General features: G+C 40.1%; 2 protein-coding genes across 6 annotated transcripts in view; both read right to left on the bottom strand.

The window, feature by feature from the left end:
* brwd1 (bromodomain and WD repeat domain containing 1) overlaps positions 1-17,978 on the bottom strand; it is a 47,211-nt gene extending 29,233 nt beyond the window's left edge. For 2 of the 5 annotated variants that reach the window (XM_062060457.1, XM_062060458.1), the window contains exons 1-17: positions 17,741-17,978; positions 17,585-17,643; positions 17,426-17,455; positions 17,222-17,281; positions 10,853-11,003; positions 10,185-10,283; positions 9,830-9,990; positions 9,537-9,758; positions 7,208-7,308; positions 5,764-5,834; positions 5,555-5,655; positions 4,913-5,133; positions 1,485-1,638; positions 1,268-1,402; positions 1,041-1,169; positions 749-897; positions 573-649 (exon numbers count right to left, since the gene is read on the bottom strand). In XM_062060457.1, the coding sequence (XP_061916441.1) occupies positions 573-649; positions 749-897; positions 1,041-1,169; positions 1,268-1,402; positions 1,485-1,638; positions 4,913-5,133; positions 5,555-5,655; positions 5,764-5,834; positions 7,208-7,308; positions 9,537-9,758; positions 9,830-9,990; positions 10,185-10,283; positions 10,853-11,003; positions 17,222-17,281; positions 17,426-17,455; positions 17,585-17,643; positions 17,741-17,777 (1,957 nt within the window). In that variant the 5' untranslated portion in view covers positions 17,778-17,978. Of the gene's footprint in view, positions 1-572; positions 650-748; positions 898-1,040; positions 1,170-1,267; positions 1,403-1,484; positions 1,639-4,912; positions 5,134-5,554; positions 5,656-5,763; positions 5,835-7,207; positions 7,309-9,536; positions 9,759-9,829; positions 9,991-10,184; positions 10,284-10,852; positions 11,004-17,221; positions 17,282-17,407; positions 17,456-17,584; positions 17,644-17,740 lie in introns of all 5 variants that reach the window. The other 3 variants (XM_062060459.1, XM_062060460.1, XM_062060461.1) reach the window with 3 other exon arrangements.
* A 2,696-nt stretch (positions 17,979-20,674) lies between these two features.
* n4bp2l2 (NEDD4 binding protein 2-like 2) lies at positions 20,675-25,803 on the bottom strand. Its single transcript, XM_062060455.1, has 6 exons — positions 25,669-25,803; positions 24,611-25,515; positions 24,422-24,546; positions 21,138-21,226; positions 20,981-21,057; positions 20,675-20,900 (listed from the first exon to the last, which is right to left on the bottom strand). Exons 2-6 carry the CDS (start codon positions 25,513-25,515, stop codon positions 20,759-20,761), a joined length of 1,338 nt encoding a protein of 445 aa, XP_061916439.1. The 5' UTR covers positions 25,669-25,803; the 3' UTR covers positions 20,675-20,758.
* Between the last annotated feature and the right edge of the window lie 79 nt (positions 25,804-25,882).

Here is a 25,882-nt window from a genome sequence, read left to right as displayed (position 1 = left end):
ACCGCTCGAACGTGCAGTATCACCTTCCCAGGGAAGCGTTTGGGGGGCATCATAACTACATGCCCGAGTCACCTCATCTGGCTCATCTCAATGTGGAGGATCAGCACCTTTACTCTATGAGCCCTACTCGGATGACAGAGCTTCTCACCCTATCGCTAAAGGGGAGCCTCGCTCCTCGACGGAGAACGCTCATTTCGGCCGCTTGTATACACCATATTGTCCTGTCGGTCACAACCCAAACCTCATGGCCATAGGTGAGGATAGGAATGTAGGTTGACCGTTAATTTGAAAGCTTTGCCTTTTGGCTTAGCTCACTCTTCACCACTATGGACCGGTGCAGTCCGCATCACTGCCGACGCCGCACCAATTCGCCTGTCGGTCTCAAGATACGCTTTTCCCTTACGCATGAGCAAGACCTCAAGGTACTTGAACTCCTCCACTTGGGGCAGGCTCTTGTCCGCAACCCGTGGATAACACTCCACTCTTTACCCACAGAGCTTTATTACATTTTTTACTGCAGCTAAAGTTCATTATTTATATAAATACATGCATACAGTTGGATCTATTCTTACTGGTGGCAACATATCCCAACTGAGGAACCAGGTGTTCAGCTGCTATGTTCTCCCGCCCCGGAACAAGACGCTGGTACCTGGAAAGTCACAGAAATGTAAATCCAAATACATGAGAAAATGACTACCTTACAGTGAAAACATGAAAAGTGCTAAACAACAGATGCTATACAGTCTACCTTGGTGGATGGGGGTTTCCATCCACATCCACTAAAAAAGGCGGGGGCATTAAATGGGGGGCCTGTTGTGTCTGTTCATCAAGCACAAAGCCATTGGCATCTCGAATAAGTGGCCTGTAGTCTGTGTGGAAGAAGACCTGGTCTGGAAGCTGTTTAAGGGACCAGGAAAAATAAAAAAAACAAGAGTGGAATTAGGCAGGATTTTCACCAGCTACACAGGTTGCAGTTTTCAGTGCGAAGGCATTCTACATAATTAGGAGAAAAAAACTCTCTTGAAGATATTTTTTCTTGCCTTCTCATATGGCTTTGAACTACCAAAGCCAAAGATGAGCAGATGTCCATGGGAGTCTGTGCAGGCGAAACGATGACCGTCGGGTGTGAATTTGCAGTCAAAAACTGCACCGTGACCTTGGCCCTCAATCTGAACAAGAAATTGCAGACAGGACACAAGAAAATAAAGTAAACTAAACTGTTAAACTCCTAATCTGCAGACGAACTTATCAACATTCTGTGGTGTACCACGTTGAAGTAGTGCTGAGTCCTTTTCCCTTGCAGAAGGTCCCATATGAAGACGTTTCCATCATGGCCGGCCGACAAGATGATCCTAGGGTCAAAGGGGTGCGGCTCAAGCACAAACACTTCAGCCTCGTGGCCCTGAAAACAAGGTTCAGCAAAGTTATTGTTGCTTTGCTCTTCAGTGCTTTTTTAAATTAGTTCAATTAAATAAATAAATTACTTTTAGGATATGTAACAACTGTCCCGTGTAGGAGTTCCACACTTTGAGGAGATGGTTATTGACAGCTGTGATAACCGTGTTGTCATGACGATCCCATGCTACCATGGTAACTTTGGGCTTGAAGTAGCTTTCCTCTTCACTCATTGGCTCAGCACTGAAGAATGAAAACATTAACATAATATCGTAGTACATGAGTTAGAAGTTAAAGGCCTACTGAAATGAGATTTTCTTATTTAAACGGGGATAGCAGATCCATTCTATGTGTCATACTTGATCATTTTGCGATATTGCCATATTTTTGCTGAAAGGATTTAGTAGAGAACATCGACGATAAAGTTCGCAACTTTTGGTCGCTGATAAAAAAAAAGCCTTGCCTGTACCGGAAGTAGCGTGACGTCACAGGTTTAAGGGCTCCTCACATCTGCACATTGTTTTCAATCATGGACGCCAGCAGCGTGAGCGATTCGAACCGAGAAAGCGACGATTACCCCATTAATTTGAGCGAGGATGAAAGATTTGTGGATGAGGAAGGTGAAAGTGAAGGATTAGAGGGCAGTGGAAGCGATTCAGATAGGGAAGATGCTGTGGGAGGCGGGTGGGACCTGATATTCAGCTGGGAATGACTAAAACAGTAAATAAACACAAGACATATATATACTCTATTAGCCACAACACAACCAAGCTTATATTTAATATACCACAAATCCATATAACCCGCCAATACAACTCAAACACCCGCACAACACACTCAATCCCACAGCCCAAAGTACCGTTCACTTCCGCAAAGTTCATCCAGATATATTTCCCCAAAGTTACGTACGTGACATGCACATAGCGGCACGCACGGACGGGCAAGCGATCAAATGTTTGGAAGAAAGCTGTACTCAAGGTAGCGCGTCTGCTATCCAACTCAAAGTCCTCCTGGTTGTGTTGCTGTAGCCAGCCGCTAATACACCGATCCCACCTACAGCTTTCTTCTTTGCTGTCTTCATTGTCCATTAAACAAATTGCAAAAGATTCACCAACACAGATGTCCAGAATACTGTGGAATTTTGCGATGAAAACAGAGCTGTTTGTATTGGGACACAATGGTGTCCCAATATTTCCGCAAACTCTGTGACGTCACGCGCAAACGTCATCATACCGAGACGTTTTCAGCCGGATATTTCCCGGGAAATTTAAAATTGCACTTTATAAGTTAACCCGGCCGTATTGCGTATCGCAATGTTAAGATTTCATCATTGATATATAAACTTTCAGACTGCGTGGTCGGTAGTAGTGGGTTTCAGTAGGCCTTTAACTTAGCAGCAAATGTGATTAATTGCAAATAGATATTTAGTTCGCTTGACAGCCTTAATATGTCTCTGTATGTGTGTGTATATATACAGGGTTCAACTTTAATGTAATTGAATGTGGTGGACCGCCACAGCATTTCTATTACCTCCACACCTTGAAAATATGTTGTTTTTACTTGAAAACTAATTAAGTGAAGTGAAGCGCTTTTACATAGTGAAACCCAATATCTAAGTTACATTCAAACCAGTGTGGGTGGGCACTGGGAGCAGGTGGGTAAAGTGTCTTGCCCAAGGACACAACGGCAGGATGGCGGAAGTGGGGATCGAACCTGCAACCCTCAAGTTGCTGGCACGGCCGCTCTACCAACCGTGCTATACCGCCCCATAATAACATAAGTAACAAAATGTATTGTAGCCCCCCAGAAGAAATTACACAACATCCGACGCCATTTAACTTTCATTACCAATCTTTTGCTAACAAATGGCGCAATTCCAACAGGTTTTACCTCCAGTGTACACACTTTCATCTACGTGAGGCCGCACTTCACCGCCGGACACACAACAACACTTTCTCATTCTCCGCCAATCACATTTCAGGCACGGACAACAGTGTGTTTGCAAACATTTGAAAAACTGACATTAATTCCAAACCACTCGAATATAAAACATTAACACCAGCAGGTCGTTCCAGTTTGAATGGATATACAGTACAGGCCAAAAGTTTGGACACACCTTTTCAATGCGTTTTCTTTTTTTTCACGACTATTTATTTAGATTGTCACTGAAGGCATCACAACTATGAATGAGCACATGTGGAGTTATGTACTTAACAAAAAAAGGTGAAATAACTGAAAACCTATATATTTATATTCTAGTTTCTTCAAAATAGCCACCCTTTTCTTTGATTACTGCTTTGCACTCTTGGCATTCTCTCAATGAGCTTCAAGAGGTAGTGACCTGAAATGGTTTTCACTTCACAGGTGTCAATAGTTTTGATGCCTTCAGTGACAATCTACAGTGTAAATAGTCATGAAAATAAAGAAAACGCATTGAAATGAGAAGGTGTGTCCAAACTTTTGGCCCGTACTGTATATAGCTTATCACTTGCACACTAATGACAAGTGACGTACGGAAAACTCAACTGATTACAAAAAACCAAAAAGACTGATTACCAAAAACAGTGCTGCCGAACTCGGATGTTAAAGCGCATGCAATTGTCTGGAGCGTTGTCAGCATGTCTGCGATGTGGACATAACCAGATATACACCTGGACAGCGATCTACAAAATGTGCAAATATTAAGACGGCAGGGATATCGAGGGATAGAAGTTAAGAGTCTCTAAACACGACTACTATTTATAATAACACAAGAAGAAGATTAGATTTGTTGTCATTAGTTTAAAAAAATAAGACATTAAGTCTCAAGAATAACACTTGAAAGATTCTCATATATAAGCATTTTTATATTTATATATACACTACCGTTCAAAAGTTTGGGGTCACATTGAAATGTCCTTATTTTTGAAGGAAAAACACTGTACTTTTCAATGAAGATAACTTTAAACTAGTCTTAACTTTAAAGAAATACACTCTAAACATTGCTAATGTGGTAAATGACTATTCTAGCTGCAAATGTCTGGTTTTTGATGCAATATCTACATAGGTGTATAGAGGCCCATTTCCAGCAATTATCATTTCAGTGTTCTAATGGTACAATGTGTTTGCTCATTGGCTCAGAAGGCTAATTTATGATTAGAAAACCCTTGTGCAATCATGTTCACACATCTGAAAACAGTTTACCTCGTTACAGAAGCTACAAAACTGACCTTCTTTTGAGCAGATTGAGTTTCTGGAGCATCACATTTGTGGGGTCAATTAAACGCTCAAAATGGCCAGAAAAAGAGAACTTTCATCTGAAACTCGACAGTCTATTCTTGTTCTTAGAAATGAAGGCTATTCCACAAAATTGTTTGGGTGACCCCAAACTTTTGAACGGTAGTGTGTATATATATATATAATATATAAATACACACATACACACACACAGTAATAATACAATAATAATAACATATATAAGGTATCATAAGCAGGAGCAACATTGCTTCCTCTGACCACATAATTTCCAGTAACTTACCCAGGAAGAGTGGCGGACATGTTGAGTAAAATGCACCGCCACTGCTGCCGCTGATGGAGCTTCCAGATCCTCGCCGTACCATCTCGACTTCCACTCGCAAACCTGAGGGAAGTACAGTAGCGTTGAACATTGAACTCTTGGGTGTTATTAAATAAAACACAAAGACAAAATAAGGCATACCTTTCCCCTGAGTGGCAAAATTGGATGCTGTCAACTTTGTCCTAAACAAAGCACACACATAATATATAAGCAAATACAATAATATGTAGCAAAAAGTTGGGCCAAGTTCAATCAATCAATCAATTCCTTTATTGTCATTGTCATAATAACACTTAAGTCATACATGTCAACGAGATTTTGTTTGAGCTTTGTCCAGCGGCATAGAAACTGCATTGAAGTGCAGGTTGACCATAGTTCACAGTTTAGCATTGTCAGGAAGATGGCGAATAGAGGGGCGTGGGGGTGGGAACAGTCAGATGTCTGATGGGTGTTACGTTGATGATGCAGCAATGCAGTGTCCAGAGCACAATTATTGAGGTGGTGAAGAGTGAGGTAATGAGATGGTCCGGGGCAGCAAAGGGGCAGGCTGTTCATTTAGCAGTCTCACAGCCTGGGGATACAGACTGTTGTATGTCAACTTACTGTGTGTTCATGGAGCTCTGATATCTTTTCTGGACTTCCACTCCCCAAGTAGTATATTCTGATGACGTCATCAGTGCTTCCTGTTGCTAAGAAAATGCCACCTGCAAAAATATCAAAGCAACAATTTGTATGGTATTCCCCTGAATTATGATCAAATTTTTAAACTTGGTACAAAATTGTGGTCTACATAGGATGTTGGGACTCATTACCTGGACTAAAGGAGGAGCATACGGTCTGAACTCCTGGCCTTGGACGCTCTGTAAACTTGTGTGGACGATCACTTTAAGAGGAGAGAAAATATTTACTAAAATAGATCAAAATCTTATGCCTTAGACGAGGGCCCCTTGACAGGCTGCCCACAGGCCTAGGTCATTGGTGGCCCCCGAACGGTTATTCCATCACTATATGTTGGTCAGCATGTGTTTACCAGGGCTTGTCCCCCATACTCACGCTACACTCACTGTTTGTAATTGTGTCACTCATGAGCTCCTTGCTACGTGCACTTCAAGTTTCACTTTTATTTTTGTAGCCGCTCGCATATCGACACTTAGCCAGCTGTCTGTGTGTAATTTTCTAACAAGTCACTGGACACAGGGGGGCTTTAAATTATAGGCAGTAGTCGGAAATGGAAATAATTAAAATATTTATTTAAAATATTTAATTGATAATTGTTCCAGCACCATCCCTGTTTTTGTCTGATTATAATTATGATCTATTATGATTCAATGATCTTGAACATTTGAAGTTCAAGCAGCATTTATATTAACAATCCTGCCCATGGAACAATTTGGTATTGGATCAATACCAAAATTTGTAGTATCATCCAAATCTAATGTAAAGTATCAAACAACAGAAGAATAAGTGCTTATTATATTTGAACCAAAATGTCGATCGAACCATGTTACAAAAGAAAGCAACCAGCTGTTAACACTAAATTAGCAAATACATGATCAGTTCTGAGAGAATAATACAACTGGATGTTATGCAATATGTTATATAACAGCCAAATTTGGAGCCCTTATAACCCTGTTTTGAAATGGTAATATTATAATTTACATAACAAATAATATATCCTGATATATATCATTATTGCAGGTGGCTGCAATATACCGGTACTGTTTATCGCAATATACATTTTAGGCCATATCGCCCATCCCTACACAGTGTTTGAAGGCAAAAAAAAAAGAGGAAATGACAGCTACATTTAAGCAAATGCTCCCTTTAACATTCTTCAACAACCACTGCAAAGTTCGTATTAATGCTTGTAATCTGACCTAATAAATGGACCTCCATGATTTAAGTACCTCTGGCATAATGTCATAAAAATTAGAAAAGTGTATTCTAAGTATGTAGTCTTATATTTTTTTCTGGTGTGCAATATGTGCGTTAACAGTGTTACCATTCCTAATTTTAATGCACAATTAATTCATTATTCCTTTTTGTTGAACATATATTCAGTTTCTTACAGTCAGTTTTGGATGGATGGATTGCACGCCTTACATGCAAGTAGTTTTTTAAACAATAATCTTTATTTTTTATGAAGTAATGTTTATGTTCAGTGCTGTTTATATTGGATGTAAATTTTTTAGTGCAAGCAAACTTTTCCTATCTTAACGATCTCTTAGAAACACTAGGTAAAAAAGCTGCACTCACCTAAAGTTGATGTTGTTGACGTCCCACTGCCAGAAGCAGACCGTAGCATCAGTACCAGTGGAAAGCATGTATCGCTTTGAGCCCTTGGCAAACGGTGAGAACTGGAAGCATTACATTCACACATCAGATTCATTACACCGAGAGGCATCCCAGTACTACCTGGCCAATACAAATTTTAACAATTTTGTAGTAGCCTCCCATTGGACAATTACTACATGGGTGATTTGACCATGTTCCAGACAGAAACAAATAGTTAAACCCTGCAGTGAGTATCTTCTTAAATAAATAATGATAAATGGGTTATACTTGTATAGCGCTTTTCTACCTTCAAGGTACTCAAAGCGCTTTGACAGTATTTCCACATTCACCCATTCACACACACATTCACACACTGATGGCGGGAGCTGCCATGCAAGGCGCTAACCAGCACCCATCAGGAGCAAGGGTGAAGTGTCTTGCCCAAGGACACAACGGACGTGACTAGGATGGTAGAAGGTGGGGATTGAACCCGGGTAACCAGCAACCCTCCGATTGCTGGCACGGCCACTCTACCAACTTCGCCACGCCGTCCCGTTCTTGTTTGTTAAAAAAACATGTTAAAATACACATCCTTTGGTCATTGAAAATATGCTATTGGCAATGGAAAACATCAGAGGAAAATACTGAAACTAATAAAATCAGGTTAAGACGTGTCCACAACAATATTAAGAAGTGTAAGGACCGTGAGGAAAGTTTTCAAAAACGTCCGAATTTTCCGTCATCAATACAACAACTTAGCAAAGATATATATATTATTGCAACAATTGACAGAAACAGATGGGACAGAGATTATTGTGAAAACGATGCTACAGCGCATTTGTCACAATGTTACAGTGAAGATGGGCGATAAAGCCTAAAATCTATATTGCAATATATACTGTAGGGCTGCAACTAACAACTAATTTGATAATCGATTAATCTGTCGATTATTACTTCGATTAATAATCGGATAAAAGAGACAAACTACATTTCTATCCTTTCCAGTATTTTATTGAAAAAAAACAGCATACTGGCACCATACTTATTTTGATTATTGTTTCTCAGCTGTTTGTAAATGTTGCAGTTTATAAATAAAGGTTTATATAAAAAAATAATAAATAAAAAAAGTAGCATCTGCGCATGCGCATAGATCCAAGGAATCGATGACTAAATTAATCGCCAACTATTTTTATAATCGATTTTAATCGATTAGTTGTTGCAGCCCTAATATACTTTATTGCAGAACGCTATATATCATCATGATGTATCATTTGGTGTGTAAATGATAATAGAAGCATTTCAAAACAGGTTACAAAGGCTTATAATTTGGCTGTTGACATAGCGGTAACATATTGTGTCATTTCCAGTTGTTTCATTTTGTTAAAACTATTATTACTTTACTTGCCAATTTACTGTTAATATCTGATTACGTTCTGTTAAAAATGTAATAAACACTTATTATTTGGTTGCTTGAATACCTTACATTAGTTTTGGGCCATACTACAAATTTGGGTATCAATATTAAATAGTTACAGAGACAGTTTTGGTCATGCCAATGATGATCCTTAAAATTGTCAAGATCATTAAATGATTACAATTATGATCACAATTATAATCAGACAAAACACTAAGTGGTGTTGTAACAATATCAAGTAATTTTTTTCCAATTATGTCTTACTATTGTCTGTGATACAAATCCTTTGTTTAGTGCTTTTAAAGTCCTCCTGTGTCCAGGACTTATTTCCTGAGTTTGTAAACAATAACGACAAAAAAATATTTTTTTGATAATGAAAAATATCAATTTAACTTACTAAACCACAGTAGTATTGACCATATACAGTACTCATACAAGGTATCATTACTGTCGATATTTGTATTGAGCCGCACCACCTTTGTTTACATTCAACTTCTCTAGATTGTGGTTAGCACATCCTCCTACAGTGTGTAGAGTAGCATGTTTAGCTATTTCTCATCCTCCAGGGATGATACTTGTAAAAAACAGAGTTAATTTTTCGCCACGGAGGCGAGGATTGCTGATTTAGATATGGCTTTGCACTGTGGAGAGACATTGGGCGTTAGCTAGAATGCTACAGTGCATTGAGGACGCGTTCGATGACTTGTTGTGGTCAAATTCGTGGGACAGAGCTAGAATGTGTCATCAAAATGCATTATCACGATATAACGATAGTATTAAAAGCTCTATCATCAGCCAGATTTATATCATTTATATTGTATGTCACGAAACATTAATTAGTGTGACAAAACTCAAGAGTTGTCAAATGTTGACCTAATTTGAGCAGGCTGGCTTTACCTGTAGGGAGGTAATTGATCCACTGTGCCCCTGCAGCACAGCCACAGGTGCACAGGTACGAAGGCACCACACGCGAATGGTTTTGTCACAGCTTCCCGCGGCAATCAGCGTGTTTTCGTAACTGACCGCCAAGTCTGTGATCTCGGCTGAATGTCCTCGCAGCGTTGAATGGAGCCTCCCGTCAAAGGAGGACCAAATCTTCACCAAGCAGTCATCTGAGCCCTAGCAAAAGAATACAACATAATAATTTAGGCTGAGGAAAATAATGAGTGTTTTTGACAAGGCTTTCTTACTGTGAAGATCCTCAGACCGGTGCGGTCAAACGCGATACAATACACTGCCGACAGATGCCCCAGGATTCGCTGATGCAGACGCATGCGCTCGTAGTTGCTGATGGGGTTGATGGAGCTGAAGCACTGCGCTCCTGTCAGCTCTCTGCCCCGATAGACGTTGACTGTTTGGCGGCAAGATACAAACTATCAGAACAGATAGCAATGACCCTGAAAGGTCTACAAAGTGGACACAAACCAACACAGATACTGACACGTAAGAGGGCATGTGGGAGCAGAACAGTGGCGATGTAGTGCAACACGTTTTCAAAAGCAGTTTTTGCAAGACACAGATGAATACAAGTGAAACCACACCCACCTATATGTGGAGGTTTCTTGCAGTTCGAAGGCCTCTCTGGTGGTCTGCCCCTGTGAAGGGCTGCATATGACGAAGCTTGAAACCGCACGGCATCACAGTCTGAAAACAAACAAAAGGCTCTCATCAAATTCACTAAGTAGAATAATAGTAATGCAACACATTTTCGGTCATTCAATAATTTTGGCCGGAACATGGCCTTAAGTTGCATTTTTGGTGTTCGGCTGAAAGACTTTATGACTGAAACAAAACTGCTGAAACCGAATGTTGTAACGACGTAAATAGGAAGCGTGCGTTTGTCTGGTGTGGAAGCAACATGCATGCGGTGTGGACAAATTTCAATAAATCTGATGAAAGACCCAAGGGCAAAGATCTGCAAAGCGTGCAAGGTGGAAATATCTAGAAATCACACTCATTTACTGCACATTCATGTTGTTCTTTTTCCTCTGCGGTTTTGCTATGTTTTGCAACATGCAACAGAACATTATGTACCACTTTTTTTCAGGGCATTTTTTAGACGCAGTCGTGCACCCACTTTTTTACCACGCTAAATGTCCAAAAAAATGCATGCAAAAATTAATGTAAAACATTTCAGGAATTAAGATGAAATATTAAAAATATGTTTGTCTATAATTTTACATTTCCAAAGTGCACAAATCTGACTTGGGTACCTTTTGAGGTCCTAAGCATGGACTGCTTTCCAGACCCCAGAAGGGAATGCACGCCGGGCACACAAGACGGCACATCTTTGTCAAGAAGCGGCCCCATCTGCTTACATATTTGAAGCAAATGATCTGGTGCAATGTGTCTGTTTGATGCAACCTGAATGGGGGAAAAAGACAAATACGTATATAAGTTACTGCATTGCTTTGATGATTGGAATAAAAAGCACATGACAAGTCACATATTGTGTCAAAAACATGTGAAAACCAGTAATGCAGCTCTTGTGTATAAATAATTTTGCATTGTTTGATCAGAAGAAGAAACACACCCAGGATGTGTTGAGTCTGACAACAGGCGAAAGGTGGGGTGTACCTCCTACACCAGGGGTCGGCAACCTTTACCACTCAAAGAGCCATTTTGACCCGTTTCACAAATTCAAGAAAACAATGGGAGCCACAAAACTCTTTTGAAATTTAAAATGAAATAACACTGCATACAATGTTGTTTTTTTTGCTTTGTGCTATGTATATTTTGTGCTATGTATATTTTGCGGCCCGCACCGTAATATGAAAATGTAATGTTAATGCGGCCCGCTAGTTTTACATGAATGGCGCTTGACAGCATCACACTTGCCAAGCTAACAGTTAGCATGCATCGAGTAACAAAAATATAGACGGCGGCGTGTACCAGAAAAAAAAAAATCGCTAAAAAGCTAGCTAGCTAAAGTTTTGTTACTTAAAGGCCTACTGAAAGCCACTACTACCGACCACGCAGTCTGATAGTTTATATATCAATGATGAAATCTTAACATTGCAACACATGCCAATATGGCCGGGTTAACTTATAAGTGCAATTTTAAATTTCCCGCTAAACTTCCGGTTCGAAACGCCTCTGAGGATGACGTATGCGCGTGACGTCAATCATTGAAACGGAAGTATTCGAACACCATTGAAGTCAATACGAAATAGCTCTGTTTTCATGTCATTATTCCACAGTATTCTGGACATCTGTGTTGGTGAATCTGTTGCAATTTGTTCATTGCATTATGGAGAAAGAAGCTGAGCAAGCAAAGAAGAAATTTGTCGGTGCGAAGCGTCTATTTTGCGAGGGAAGTCAGCAGCAACACGTACACAGCCGGCGCTTCTTTGTTTACATTCCCGAAAGATGCAGTCAAGATGGAAGAACTCGGATAACAGAGACTCTAACCAGGAGGACTTTTGACTTCGATACACAGACGCCTGTAGAGAACTGGGACAACAGACTCTTACCAGGATTACTTTGATTTGGATGACAAAGACGCAGACGTGCTACCGTGAGTATGCAGCTTTGGCTTCCAAACATTTGATCGCTTGACCGTACGTGCGCGTCACGTGCGTAACTTTGTTTGAATATATAAGCTTTATGAACCTTGGGTTAGGTGAACGGTCTTTTGGGCTGAGTGATTGTGTGTGTTGATCAGGTGTTTGAATTGTATTGGCGTGTTCTATGGAGCTAGGAGAGGAGCTAGGAGCTAGCATAACATACACGTATGTGTTTTTATGCAGGATTAATTTGTGGCATATTAAATATAAGCCTGGTTGTGTTGTGGCTAATAGAGTATATATATGTCTTGTGTTTATTTACTGTTTTAGTCATTCCCAGCTGAATACCAGGTACCGTGAGTATGCAGCTTTGGCTTCCAAACATTTGATCGCTTGACCGTACGTGCGCGTCACGTACGTAACTTTTTTTTAAATATATAAGATTTATGAACCTTGGGTTAGGTGAACGGTCTTTTGGGCTGAGTGATTGTGTGTGTTGATCAGGTGTTTGAATTGTATTGGCGTGTTCTATGGAGCTAGGAGCTAGCAGAGGAGCTAGGAGCTAGCATAACATACACGTATGTGTTTTTATGCAGGATTAATTTGTGGCATATTAAATATAAGCCTGGTTGTGTTGTGGCTAATAGAGTATATATATGTCTTGTGTTTATTTACTGTTGTAGTCATTTGCAGCTGAATATCAGGTCACCCCCGGCTCTCACAGCATCTTCCCTATCTGAATAGCTTCAACTCCCCACTAGTCCTTCACTTGCACTTTACTCATCCACAAATCTTTCATCCTCGCTCAAATTAATGGGGAAATTGTCGCTTTCTCGGTCCGAATCTCTCTCACTTCATGCGGCCATCATTGTAAACAATAGGGAACTTTGCGTATATGTTCAATTGACTACGTCACGCTACTTCCGGTAGGGGCAAGCCTTTTTTTTATCAGATACCAAAAGTTGCGATCTTTATCGTCGTTGTTCTATACTAAATCCTTTCAGCAAAAATATGGCAATATCGCGAAATGATCAAGTATGACACATAGAATAGATCTGCTATCCCCGTTTAAATAAAAAAAATTCATTTCAGTAGGCCTTTAATGCATGTTAATGCATTTGCAATTGACTAATATTATCAAAGAGCATTTTTACTTTGGAACGTTTTGAATCGATTGATCGGTTGAGAAATGTGTAAGTAGTAGTGATACTTTTTAAGAGTAAATGTTTTGTCTCGCGGATGTAAGTGTCACTGTGCACATGTTTCTGTTGTCTAGATTGCGATTCAGGTGTTACAGATTATAGATGTGTGCTGCTGGTTAAACACATCGCACGCGGGTACTTTAGGAGCATGATAACATGAATGTTGTAATAACATGAGCGTTGTAAAAGCCCTGTATGCACGTAAAATCCTTATTTAAATAAGGCGGTGGGCACCACTTTTCAAATGCGTTATCACACACAACACGCTCACTCATAGTACATGCAATTCCATTTTTGGCACACGCTGCTTCGCGCGTGGTATTTGGATCTTGGTAAAACAGGCCCTGTGTGTGACCGCTTTGGAGCAGAGGTGTCAAACTCATTTTCATCATGGGCCACATCACAGTTACGACTGGCCCTCAGAGGGCTGATTTTAACTGTGAAACATAAATTATAACAATATTTATGTTGTGTATAATCGCCTCATGATATTAAACAATTGCTCCTTCATTTGATTATTATCATTGTTAACCAACAAACAGATGGAAAACATGCTTCGGCATCACAAGTCAAGGTTACAAGCAGATACTTAAGCTCAAAATGAATTTCAAAAAGGGTTACAATAACAAACAAGAAAATTGACATGCTTGTTTCACCACAATATTGGATATGCGACAAGTACGTCAGCCTATTTATCTCCATTGCTGTGGTGGCTTGTGCCCGCTCAGATCAAGGTGGGATTGTGCAGAGGTTATCTTTGGACTAATTGAAGAGCACAGGGCTCAACGATGTAGTTCACATTTACCGGAAGTGTACTGACTTCAAAACTCCCGGGTCTGATTTCTCAAAGTGCCATTATCAACATGCAAAATTTTACACATCAAGATCGTACAAAATGATATCCAAAGCCAAAGGTAAGTTTACATCCCTTTACATATAGTTTAAGATGTTTATATTTTACATATCTGTCGTTTTAATGCTTAAATATGAAGTCAAACTCAGCATTGAAACATGGTTATTGTGCTCGCTAAAACGGTTTGTCCGAGGGCACTGCCATCAAAATCCACAAAAATTGGGTAACATTTCAAACAAAAACTCCACAATGGTGAGATAGTATCATATTAATGCACAATTATTTGCTCTAAATAGCATATTATGGTATTTTTAAACCATTCCGTTTGTATTCAAAAGGGTATGCCTATACTGTAAGTATGCTATTGCTCATAAGTTTTTTCTTTGGGTTACTGAACTAATCCATTTGCTTTTTATTTCATGCATTTATGGCAAATAATAATAATGGATTAGATTTCATATCGCGCTTTTCTATTAGATACTCAAAGCCCTTACAGAGAAGTGGGAACCCATCATTCAATCACACCTGGTAGTGGTAAGCTACATTTGTAGCCACAGCTGCCCTGGGGTAGACTGATGGAAGCGAGGCTGCCAGTTTGCGCCTACGGCCCCTCCGACCACCACCTATCATTCATTCATCATTCATTCACCAGTGTGAGCGGCACCGGGGGCAAGGGTGAAGTGTCCTGCCCAAGGACACAACGGCAGCGAATTGGATGTCAAGAGGCGGGGAGCGAACCTGCAACCCTCAGGTTTGTGGCACGGCCGCTCTACCCACTACGCCATATCGCCCCTATATAAATAAGGGAGATTTATTGTTTTTAATTTAATTTTCCAAAATACAGATCACTAATTATTTAACTTACGTAGCACCCTTTATAGTTGTCCTGTCACAATGGTTCCGGTACCATTGGAAAGTTTTTTCCAAGGTCTTTAACATGGGATCATTTGCTTTGAGATATTTTGCATTTGAATTTTTTTGTCACATACTTAACATAATGAAAAAATATTCAGTTATGACCTAGAGCTGCATGCAGTACAATTGTTGACGTTAAAATTGGACTAGATTTAGCAAGTAAGGTGAAGTGTCTTATTATTTCCAAGCTGAGGCAGATGTGGCGCCCCAGCCTTCAGTTTGACACGTGTGCTTTGGAGCATTTGTGCAATTAGGAGAACTCAGAGAATTCTTAAAACACCAACGCACTCTTGTCATAGTTATGTCTCCAAACGAAATAACATGCATTGTTTTATTGGGATGTGGGATACATCTTTGTAATAATAATTGCATTTAGTTTATTTACAGACAGTGTGCAAGATACATTATTCACAAGGAATCAATTTAGCTATTAGCTCATTTCCATCTGTAGTCCTTACAACATACAACACACATGGGAAAAAACAAATCACCACCACCAAACAAGAAAAGGACGACTCATAAAACTACATCTACTCGCATAGAAAAAAGTACAATCCAAAACAGCAACATATTCAAAAAGCACATCACACCCCTGAGCCGTAGGATTTCTAGACACCTTTAACAAACCCCCCGTATCCAAAAGGAGGCCTATATTATTACCTGGCTATACTATTCATTTATAAAATACATATGCTGTTAAGTATAATTCATAAAGTGTAGTTAAAAGAGGCCTACACTTTATAAAATACCCAAGGACACAATGCATAGATTAACAACATATACTTTAAAATTCACAACAATATAACATTTGTAAGACATGCTCAAAGCCTGTACTTTATACTGCAAGTAAATCAATGCAATCAATGCAATGCATTTAATTGTGGTGAAGAAGGAGCTGAGCCGGAAGGCAAAGCTCTCAATTTACCGGTCGATCTACATTCCCATCCTCACCTATGGTCATGAGCTTTGGGTTATGACCGAAAGGACAAGATCACGGGTACAAGCGGCCGAAATGAGTTTCCTCCGCCGGGTGGCGGGGCTCTCCCTTAGAGATAGGGTGAGAAGCTCTGCCATCCGGGGGGAGCTCAAAGTAAAGCCGCTGCTCCTCCACATCGAGAGGAGCCAGATGAGGTGGTTCGGGCATCTGGTCAGGATGCCACCCGAACGCCTCCCTAAGGAGGTGTTTAGGGCACGTCCGACCGGTAGGAGGCCACAGGGAAGACCCAGGACACGTTGGGAAGACTATGTCTCCCGGCTGGCCTGGGAACACCTCGGGATCCCCCGGGAAGAGCTGGACGAAGTGGCTGGGGAGAGGGAAGTCTGGGCTTCCCTGCTTAGGCTGCTGCCCCCGCCACCCGACCTCGGCTAAGCGGAAGAAGATGGATGAATGGATGGATTCAATGCATCCATTTAAAAAGCTATACTAATAACACTACAATACTACACAGTTAAATACTACAGTCTTCCATTGCCAAACAAGCCATGCTACATACTGTATGTCATATTGAAATACTGCTCAGTTAAGGTTGGAGAAGAACATGCACAACACAGAAATAGGAGTGACAACAAAAGCATAAACAAGCCAAATGGTTTCATGTCTCTTACAAAAAAATATAGTAGTAGTGTAAATATCTAAATTACTGGGAAAATGGCTCTAAGGACTCGTGTCTTGTGACGTCTCCACAGCTTTTTACTTGAGGCGTAGCTCCTTATGCAAAACGTTTCCTTTTAATCGACCAATTAGAGCGCAGGTTACAGGCGAAAACAACGCAGAAACGACGCATCTCGCGTCCTGATTGGTTAACTGGGCGGCTTCGTGCAGCGTGTGAAGCCAAACTCCCCACCCTCAGCTAGCTGCGGTACAACTGTCGTGGCTAAATAACAAATAAAACCTCAACATTTTGCAAACGTTTACGGCCGGCGGTTCACAATTCACGTCGAGTTGCGTGACCAGAGACGAATTGTGACATTATAGAAAAACAAAACGCTCAAATAAAGCCATGAGAAGTTCAAAGTCATTAGAACAAAGACGGTAAACAAGCCCACAGCGTGGATTCGCCTCCACAACAGATAATGTTTTGAAATGTTTAGCATAGTAAACCTTACCACATCTTCGTATGTCCTCGGGTGCTCGTTTCCAAGCCAGTCCAGTCTCCCGGGTAAGAGCTGTCGAAAACAAGAATCCGCCCCACAGAAAATAGCATATTTAGCGTGTAAAAAGTGAGCGATGAGACACATACACATTGACAGCATTAAAGTGTAACAAGTTCACTTGACTACCACATAGCTTACCAACAGGAATACACACACCTGATAGTCCTCTAGTTCGCTGACCAGGACCTGCGAGATGGACCAAAAAGGACAATTGAATGCGGATTAACCACTTGGAGATGTCAATAGTGACGAGATTGGCAGCTATTAAAAAAAAAAAAAAACTGGTTTAAGGCAATGCTAGCAGAAGCAGCTCACCTCGGCAGCTCTCCGACACGGACCCGTTGTGAGAAAGCGAGATATCAAGTAATAGAGCTCTGGAATAAATACATAACATGAATGAGGTGGTTTACAACAACAAGAGCAATATGGTAGTAAATTGAGCTATCAATTGGTGTTACTTGTGCGGCTTACCCGACTCAAGGAGCGAAATGTTCCGATTTTTGGCCATTGAATCGGATGTACTGTCGGAAAAGTGAATCGCAATGATATGATAACGAATAGAATATTATATATATTTATTTAATGTCGGTTACACCGCTCTGACCCCCCTCCGCGGTTGCTCCCGCTTGGTATTCGGCCTGTTTGCAGTCGCCATTGGAAGGATGAGGCCTCGGCGATACCACTTACTTCCGCCACACACCGGAAACACGCAGCGAGAAGAAATAGGGGGAGGAGCCAGCGCAACAAAAGACAAACCGGCCACACGTTGACCTGTCGCGGATAGTGTCATGTAAAAAAGGCGATTAATGTACTTTGTTTTTCAACATGACGTCAAATTAACGGACGGCTTCTTTGAGATGCGAGGCGACACCCCCTTTTTAGTAAGCAAGGTCGGGAGTCCGGTGCGTGACGTCATAGATCATGCTCGCTGTAATTAAAGGGTATGCGATACGGCAAATATCGGTGTCGATAGCAAGTAAATACAGGAACATTGTCGTCTGACTTAAATTTATTGCTTACCTTGATCTTAATTTGTTGATTAAGATTTTAATCATAATAAAACCCAGGACAAAGATTGTCGGTAGACAAAAACACATTTAATCAACAAACTTAGAAATAGTTACTGTAAATACCTCAATAAAAGGACAATGTATTCAAATGGTATCATGCCCCCGTTACTTGTTTGCACACAATTATCTAGAACATAATTATATACATCGAAACTAAATGATTCATTCAAATCAGTTTGGTCGTAGGAGTATTCCCTGAGTTTGTTAATGCAATACAATGTATGACGGTGTGTAATTATACCATATGAGCAACAAAACAAGACACAATCACTGAAAATAAACATAGAAAACTCAAAAAGTATTGATCCTTACACCCTGAGTTAGGTAATGAAATACAACAGCAACTTAACAAAAAAGATAACATTTCCAAGAAAAAGTTAGAGGATAACTTCAAAGTATTGATATTCTCCTGCTTGTATTGATAATGTGTAAACATTCTTGCCCCTCAGAGAGGAAACTTGCCTATTTCCTAGATCTTGACTCATTGGCACTATCCTGTGGTTAGTTTAGTACTGCAACCACCAGTGACATCATGTGGACAAAGGTAGTATTGCTTTCACCCTCTTGGTTTTAGTCATATCTTGGACAAGGAACATGACACACTTGGCTCTTCTTGTACCTGCTACTATATTTTAACTCACAAGCGCAACTCTGCGGTCAGAGGTGGTACTGCAAAAAGAGTGTAGTCCACTTGACTATACATGGGGAACTTTAAGGTTCCACTTTGTGCCTGGGATCCATCCCACATGAGTTGCAGACATTAAGTACACATGTATTGTTCGATCTATGGTGGAATTGAATATATATAAAAAAAAGTGTGATGTAGTTTAATCCTACATCTCAATAACAACTATTGTTCAATGAATACTTTACAGCTCTTGCATTGATCTCATTGGGTCGTAGATGATGATGAGAGGGAGTGTATGCACCTGTATTGCTGCACCAGGTATGCTGATGTTGATACCTGGGAACTTCACACTATTTTTCTGTGAGATCTCAAGAAAATATATCAACACAATAAAAGGGCAGTTTTGTGTGAGCATGGAGTCTAAAATACAGTGCATCCAGAATTTTCCACATTGTTACAGCCTTTTATATATATATATATATATATATATATATATATATATATATATATATATATATATATATATATATATATATATATATATAGTATAATTAGAAAATCCATGTAGATAAGTATTCACAGCCTTTGCTCAATACTTTGTTGATGCACCTTTGGCAGCAATTACAGCCTCAAGTCATTTTGAATTCGATACCACAAGCTTGGCACACCTATCTTTGGGCAGTTTCGCCCATTCCTCTTTGCAACACTACTCAAGCTCCATCAGGTTGGATGGGAAGCATTGGTTTTCATCCAGGATGTATCTGTACATTGCTGCATTCATATTTTCCTCTATCCCAGTTTCTGCCACTGAAAAACATCCCCATAGCATGATGATGCTGCCACCACCATGCTTCACTGTAGGGACGGTATTGTCCTGGTGATGAGCGGTGCCTGGTTTCCTCCAAACACGACGGCTGTCACTCACATCAAATAGTTCAATCTTTGTGTCATCAGACCAGATAATTTTGTTTCTCATGGTCTGAGAGTCTTTCAGGTACATTTTGGCAAACGTTTTACTATAAAAATGGCTTCCGTCTGGCCATTCTACCATACAGGCCTAATTGATGGATTATTGCAGAGATGGTTGTCCTTCTTGAATGTTCTCTTTTCTCCACAGAATGATGTAGCTCTGACAGAGTGACTCATGTTCTTGGTCACCTCCCTGACTAAACTAAGATGAATGCAACAATGTACAAAGACTTCCTGGATGAAAACTGATGCTTTCCATCCAACTTGATGGAGCTTGAGAGGTGCTGCAAAGAGGAATGGGCAAAACTGTCCAAAGACAAGTGTGCCAAGCTTGTGGAATTAAATTCAAAAATATTTGAGGCTGTAATTGATGCCAAGAGTTCATCAACAAAGTATTGAGCAAAGGCTGTGAGTACATATGTAAATTTGTTTTTTTAGTTTTAAATTTTTAAGACATTTGCAAAACAAAATATTGAAACCTTTTCACATTGCAATTATGGGTAAGGTGTGTAAAATTTTCAGGACAAAATTAATTTAGTCCATCTTGGAATAAGGGTGTAACATAACAAAATGTTGAAATAAGTGAAGCACTGTGAAAGCTTTCCGGATGCACTGTTTGTTCACAGGTTCATTCCATAATTAGAAAACTGTGAACAATTTACCCGGTACTCTTTCCTTTGACAAATAAAAATAGCAACATATCACGTCTTAGAACAATGCAAGATATGGTTAAGAATATAAAATTAATATATTTATAAGTGTACAAATCAGTGGTTTAAAACCATGTAGAAACGTGAGATCAAAAACGCTCCCACTGTTCCACTAGGGGAGCGCTCGCTCTTGGCGCCGCTGGTTGACATGATGCGGCTCCTGCGAGCTCAAGACGTCGTCAATGGAAACTGGGGACAAAAAGCGATCCAGCATCTTTGCGATCTTCTCCTGAGGCACGCCGTGTTTGTTCCTCCTTCAAAATAAAACGTAAATTTCAGGATGTGCTTCATTCCGTGCCTGGGCCAGACTTTCAATACAATGACAACATTTTACTTCTCCAGCTCAAAGGGATCAAACTTCCAGCTGGTGTTGGGCTCACAAAAGTCCACTCGGTATCCTCTCTGCAAGGCCTACATGCAACAAAAAATAAAATGGTCACCTGCATGCAACATGAGGCTCAAAGTGTTTAACCAGAAGCAACAAAACTAACCATTCTGACATAAGGCTTCATCTCCCAGGCTTGCAGGTTTGTGTTGTCGATGATAACAGGAGAGCGGCTGTCATGCATAGCGTCGCTAGCTGCAAGACAGTTGGACATAAACACTAGAGGTGTAACGTTTGCCAACGAGTAGAGTCTTTGAACGGTTCTTTTCACAGTTGCGGGGCTTTTTAAATGACATTTTCCCACGCTGCCTTCATATGTGCGCTACCTGACTGGACTGGAGTCACACCGACTGAAACACCCCACAAAATAGCCACAAAGAAAAAATCCACACACCAAGCAGGGGAGATCAATGTTGCATTGACTTCATTTACATATTGTTAATTTTCATTTTATTTCTATTCACACACAGTATCCTAGATGCATTATTTATAGGCTTTTTTATTTCCTGTATTGATAAAATGCTCTAAAGTTGCAGTAAAGTTGATTTGCATGGAGGTCATCTGTAGCCTGTGTAGTTTTTATTGTGCCGCAAAGTTTCTTGGGCGTGAGAAAACTCAAAATAATCAATTTCAAGCATTTGGATAAGGTACTACCATGTGGAATGTTTACAAAGGAAAACAACCCGGGTAAAATTGTATTAGTATTTTACAATATTTCTCACAAATAGAGTATACATTTGTTAAACATTTAATCCCTCTGGGGCAGCACGGTGGAACAGGGGTTAGTGCATGTGCCTCACAATACGAAGGTCCTGAGTAGTCCTGAGTTCAATCCCGGGCTCCGGATCTTTCTGTGTGGAGTTTGCATGTTCTCCCCGTGACTGCGTGGGTTCCCTCCGGGTACTCCGGCTTCCTCCCACCTCCAAAGACATGCACCTGGGGATAGTTGATTGGCAACACTAAATTGGCCCTAGAGTGTGAATGTTGTCTGTCTATCTGTGTTGGCCCTGCAATAAGGTGGCGACTGGTCCAAGGTGTACCGCACCTTCCGCCCGAATGCAGCTGAGATAGGCTCTAGCACACCCCGCGACCCCAAAAGGGACAAGCGGTAGAAAATGGATGGATGGATGGAATTACTCTAATCCAAATCCTATTTTATAACTTCTATGAGTGATTATTTTGCTCATAAAACGAGTAACTTCTAAAAAAAATATACAAAAAAAATGTAAGGAGCCAGTCTTTTTAACGACTCTTTGAATACATCTCTTAAAAATCTGTCTCGCTTCCATCCATAAATCTAATCTCTAATAAACACTTCAACTGAGCCTGAATCTATTCATTACGGTCCATAACTCATGATTATACTAGTTTTGTATAGCCTCAGTAGTCAGTCATCTAATGTGCATCATAAACCCCTCACATTTTAGCAATTTTTCCGACATTATACCTTGTCAAGAAATTAAACTTGAATACAATTTAGTAGTCAGTGTACAGCAGGGGTGTCAAACTCGTTTTCATTGAGGGCCTTATCGCAGTTTTTATATATCTAATGTATTTTTTACAGTGCACACATTTTAATGGATAACTTGTTCTCAAATCATATAAGTCAAGCAGATATTTAAGTATATACCGAAAAAAAACATTAGCTTGCTAACATTAGCATGCAAATAAATGAAGAGCTAACAAATATATACATAATATTTCCAACATTTTACAGTTTTCTTATAAAATTGTGACTTTTGTTGAGTAAAATTACGACTCTTTTCATAAAATTGCCAAAATTTTAAGCTTTTCTTGTAAAAAGAGAGAGAGAGAGAGAGAGAGAGAGAGATTTTCTTGTAAAAAGAGAGAGAGAGAAAGATAGAGAGAGAGAGAGAGAGAACCCTAACCCAAACAAGCTTGCCTTGAGCACAAACAGAACACAAAGTCCCTCAAAATAATAAGAATGAAAATTGTCTGTCAAACAATAACACGAAAACTCCATTTGTTTTTGGGATTTCACCGAACCCTGCAATATGTGTAGTATATAGAATCTTTGCATCTGTGATGTCACATCCTTCCTTAATAAGTGGCCATTGCATCATACCTTAAAATTGTTCAGCAAACATTCTAAGTTACGATTTTATAATTATCATGAGCACCGATTGCATCATACCTTATAGTATAATTTTTCTCTGATGATGCAATTGTTGATGACTGAAGTGCTGATATCAACTAAACCCTCCTCATCCCACCCCCCGTCCGTATTGTAAATATTGTAAATAATGTAAATAATTCAATGTATATACTCTGATGATTAACTTGTGGGATGACTGTATTATGCTGATAGTATATATTTGTACCATGAATTGATTTACGTGGACCCCGACTTAAACAAGTTGAAAAACTTTTTCGGGTTTTACCATTTAGTGGTCAATTGTACGGAATATGTACTGTACTGTGCAATCTTCTAATACAAGTTTCAATCAATCAATCAATCAAAGCTGTTCAGCCTACTATTCTAAGATACGGTTTGGTAATTTCCATAAGCGGCGATTGCATAATACCTTATAGCTGTTGCGCAAGAAACCAAGTTATATAACGCATGAGTACTGCTGGAGCTGCGGTTCATGGGGAACTGAAAGTATGAGTGGGGAATTTTTGTGAGCTAATAAATCGATCAGGGGTGTACAGAGTAAGGCCCGCAGCTAACTTTTTTCAGGCCCGCGGCACATTCTAAAAATACAATTAAAAAAACAAACATAAAGTGGAATAAAAGCATGCAGGTGAAATGTGACGAGAAAAAAATACTCAAAAATGTTGAGTAGTCATTGCTCAAAAAATAATAAAAAATCAAAATCAATGTTATCATCTATTGACATATTTAAGGCTCTAAATATTCCACTTTGAAATATTTTTGCGGAAAATATAGCATATTTATGTGTTGTCTTTGACAAAATGGGCATAAAAAAACACGGAAAGATAATTAAAAGTTATAATCGACGAAAATATCTGAAGTTGATCTAAAAACTTAAGTGTTGAAAGTTAAAAAAATGAATGACCTATTTTTAACACTTATGAGTGGGGCTCTTTTGTATCCCCAATAATTTCAGTGGGACTTTAAATAAAAATGTGATGAATTAAAATCAATAATTACCTGTTTAAGGCTCCAATTACTTCACATCAAATATTCCACTTTGAAACTTTATGGGAGTAAAATATTGCATATGTTGTGTTTTTGCCATAAAAAACAGGGTTTTGACAAAAAGGGCAAAAACAGCCCTAAATGTAAAAAAAATCTATATTTTGTATTGGTTGTGATAATAAAAAATATTAAAATAGTCTTTGAATTTTCAGTGTGCGACCCTCAGTGAAAAACCCTAATCCTAAAGATGAATGTAATCTGTGCACCTCTTCTCTGGTTCCAGTCGTGTGCCGAGCCAAGAAGGCCTGGATCGTAGCGATATCCATCATTTTGCGCAAAGTAGTCGTCTGTGCTCAGTATTAAGCCACTGGGACCAGTTGAGAGCAACTCCCTAGCAGTGGGATTTAAAAAATTAGACATACATAGAATTAGAAGAAAACAACTAACAAGTGTACCTTGCCATTGTGGATTTGCCAGAGCCTGGTAGGCCGCGCATCAGGATGAGCACCAAGGACGGCCCATCGAGTGGTCCGGAGTGATGCGGCTGCTCCCACGTTTGGCGTCTGTCTTCAAAGTGCAATTCAGGTGCATCTCGGGACCACCTGGCATTTACGTCATCACGAGCATCAAAACTATAACCGCCACAATGACTGTCCTGATAGACTGGGTTGCATTCAGGTGCTGGGAACCGAGGCTGAGGCTGAGGTGGGTAATGGTGGCATTCAGGTGCTGGGAACTGAGGCTGAGGCTGAGGTTGGTAAAGATGGCATTCAGGTGCTGGGAACTGAGGCTGAGGTTGGTAATGGGGGTCACTGGTGGGATACCAGTGCTGCGGTGGGTGGGTGTAATTTGGAAAAGGAGGGCGGTGCAATCTGGGCTCTGGCTGGTTTAGTGGCGGAAGAGGAGGATTCTGATTAGATGCAAACCTGTCAGAGTTCATGTTTTTTGGCCTTCTAATATAGTAGGGCTCATTGTTATACCAATGGGACCAGGGTGCTTCTTTGTGTGCACTACTTCTCTGTTGGGGAGAATCAATCTCTGAAAGTCTGACTGTGTCTTCCACGGGTGTGTCCTGTGCTTCTTCAGATGCTTGGGCTGTTTGGAGACGAGCATCATTTTCCTCAGCAGCCTTTTCACAAATCTCCTCAATCTCCTTGTAAAATGCAGTGAGCGTGTCCTCAACACCAGACGTGGGTGTGTTCTCTGGTTGAAAGGATGGACCAATGAAGGCAGTGCTCGTAATTCCCACCTGTTTCAAAACTCGTTTAAAATCGTTGTCTTTCGTAGACTCTTTGGCCGTAGAATCGTCTTCTTTACTCGATGTTTCTTTGTTCCCACATGACGTGTCCTCTTCAGACATCTGTAGCACCGCAAATACAGCAGGTGAAAGTAAAACAGAGTTAGCTAAAATGTGCTTCGACAGAAGACCGAGCCAACCAACACATTGAGCATTATTTATCAATGACCGTTAAACATTGATATACTATAAATGCTACTATCAAAACATACTTACCTCTGTTTACACGAATACATTAGTTGAACGAGCAGTAGAGAAAGCGAGCTATAACATTGCTAAAGCTAACACTTGTTTACGGATGTGACATCACTCGCATCTTTTCCTTAGTTTGAGTGCTTACCACCACCTATAGGACGCGGTGACACACTACACCTTTCCTGATATTGTCCTGAGTTTTTTCTTTTTTTTTCTATCATATTAACACTTTGTA

Source organism: Entelurus aequoreus, linkage group LG10 (assembly GCF_033978785.1).
Source record: "Entelurus aequoreus isolate RoL-2023_Sb linkage group LG10, RoL_Eaeq_v1.1, whole genome shotgun sequence".
Classification (NCBI taxonomy): Eukaryota; Metazoa; Chordata; class Actinopteri; order Syngnathiformes; family Syngnathidae; genus Entelurus; species Entelurus aequoreus.
The sequence above is the reverse complement of the archived record's forward strand: the minus strand, read 5'-3'. Positions and strand labels throughout refer to the sequence as shown.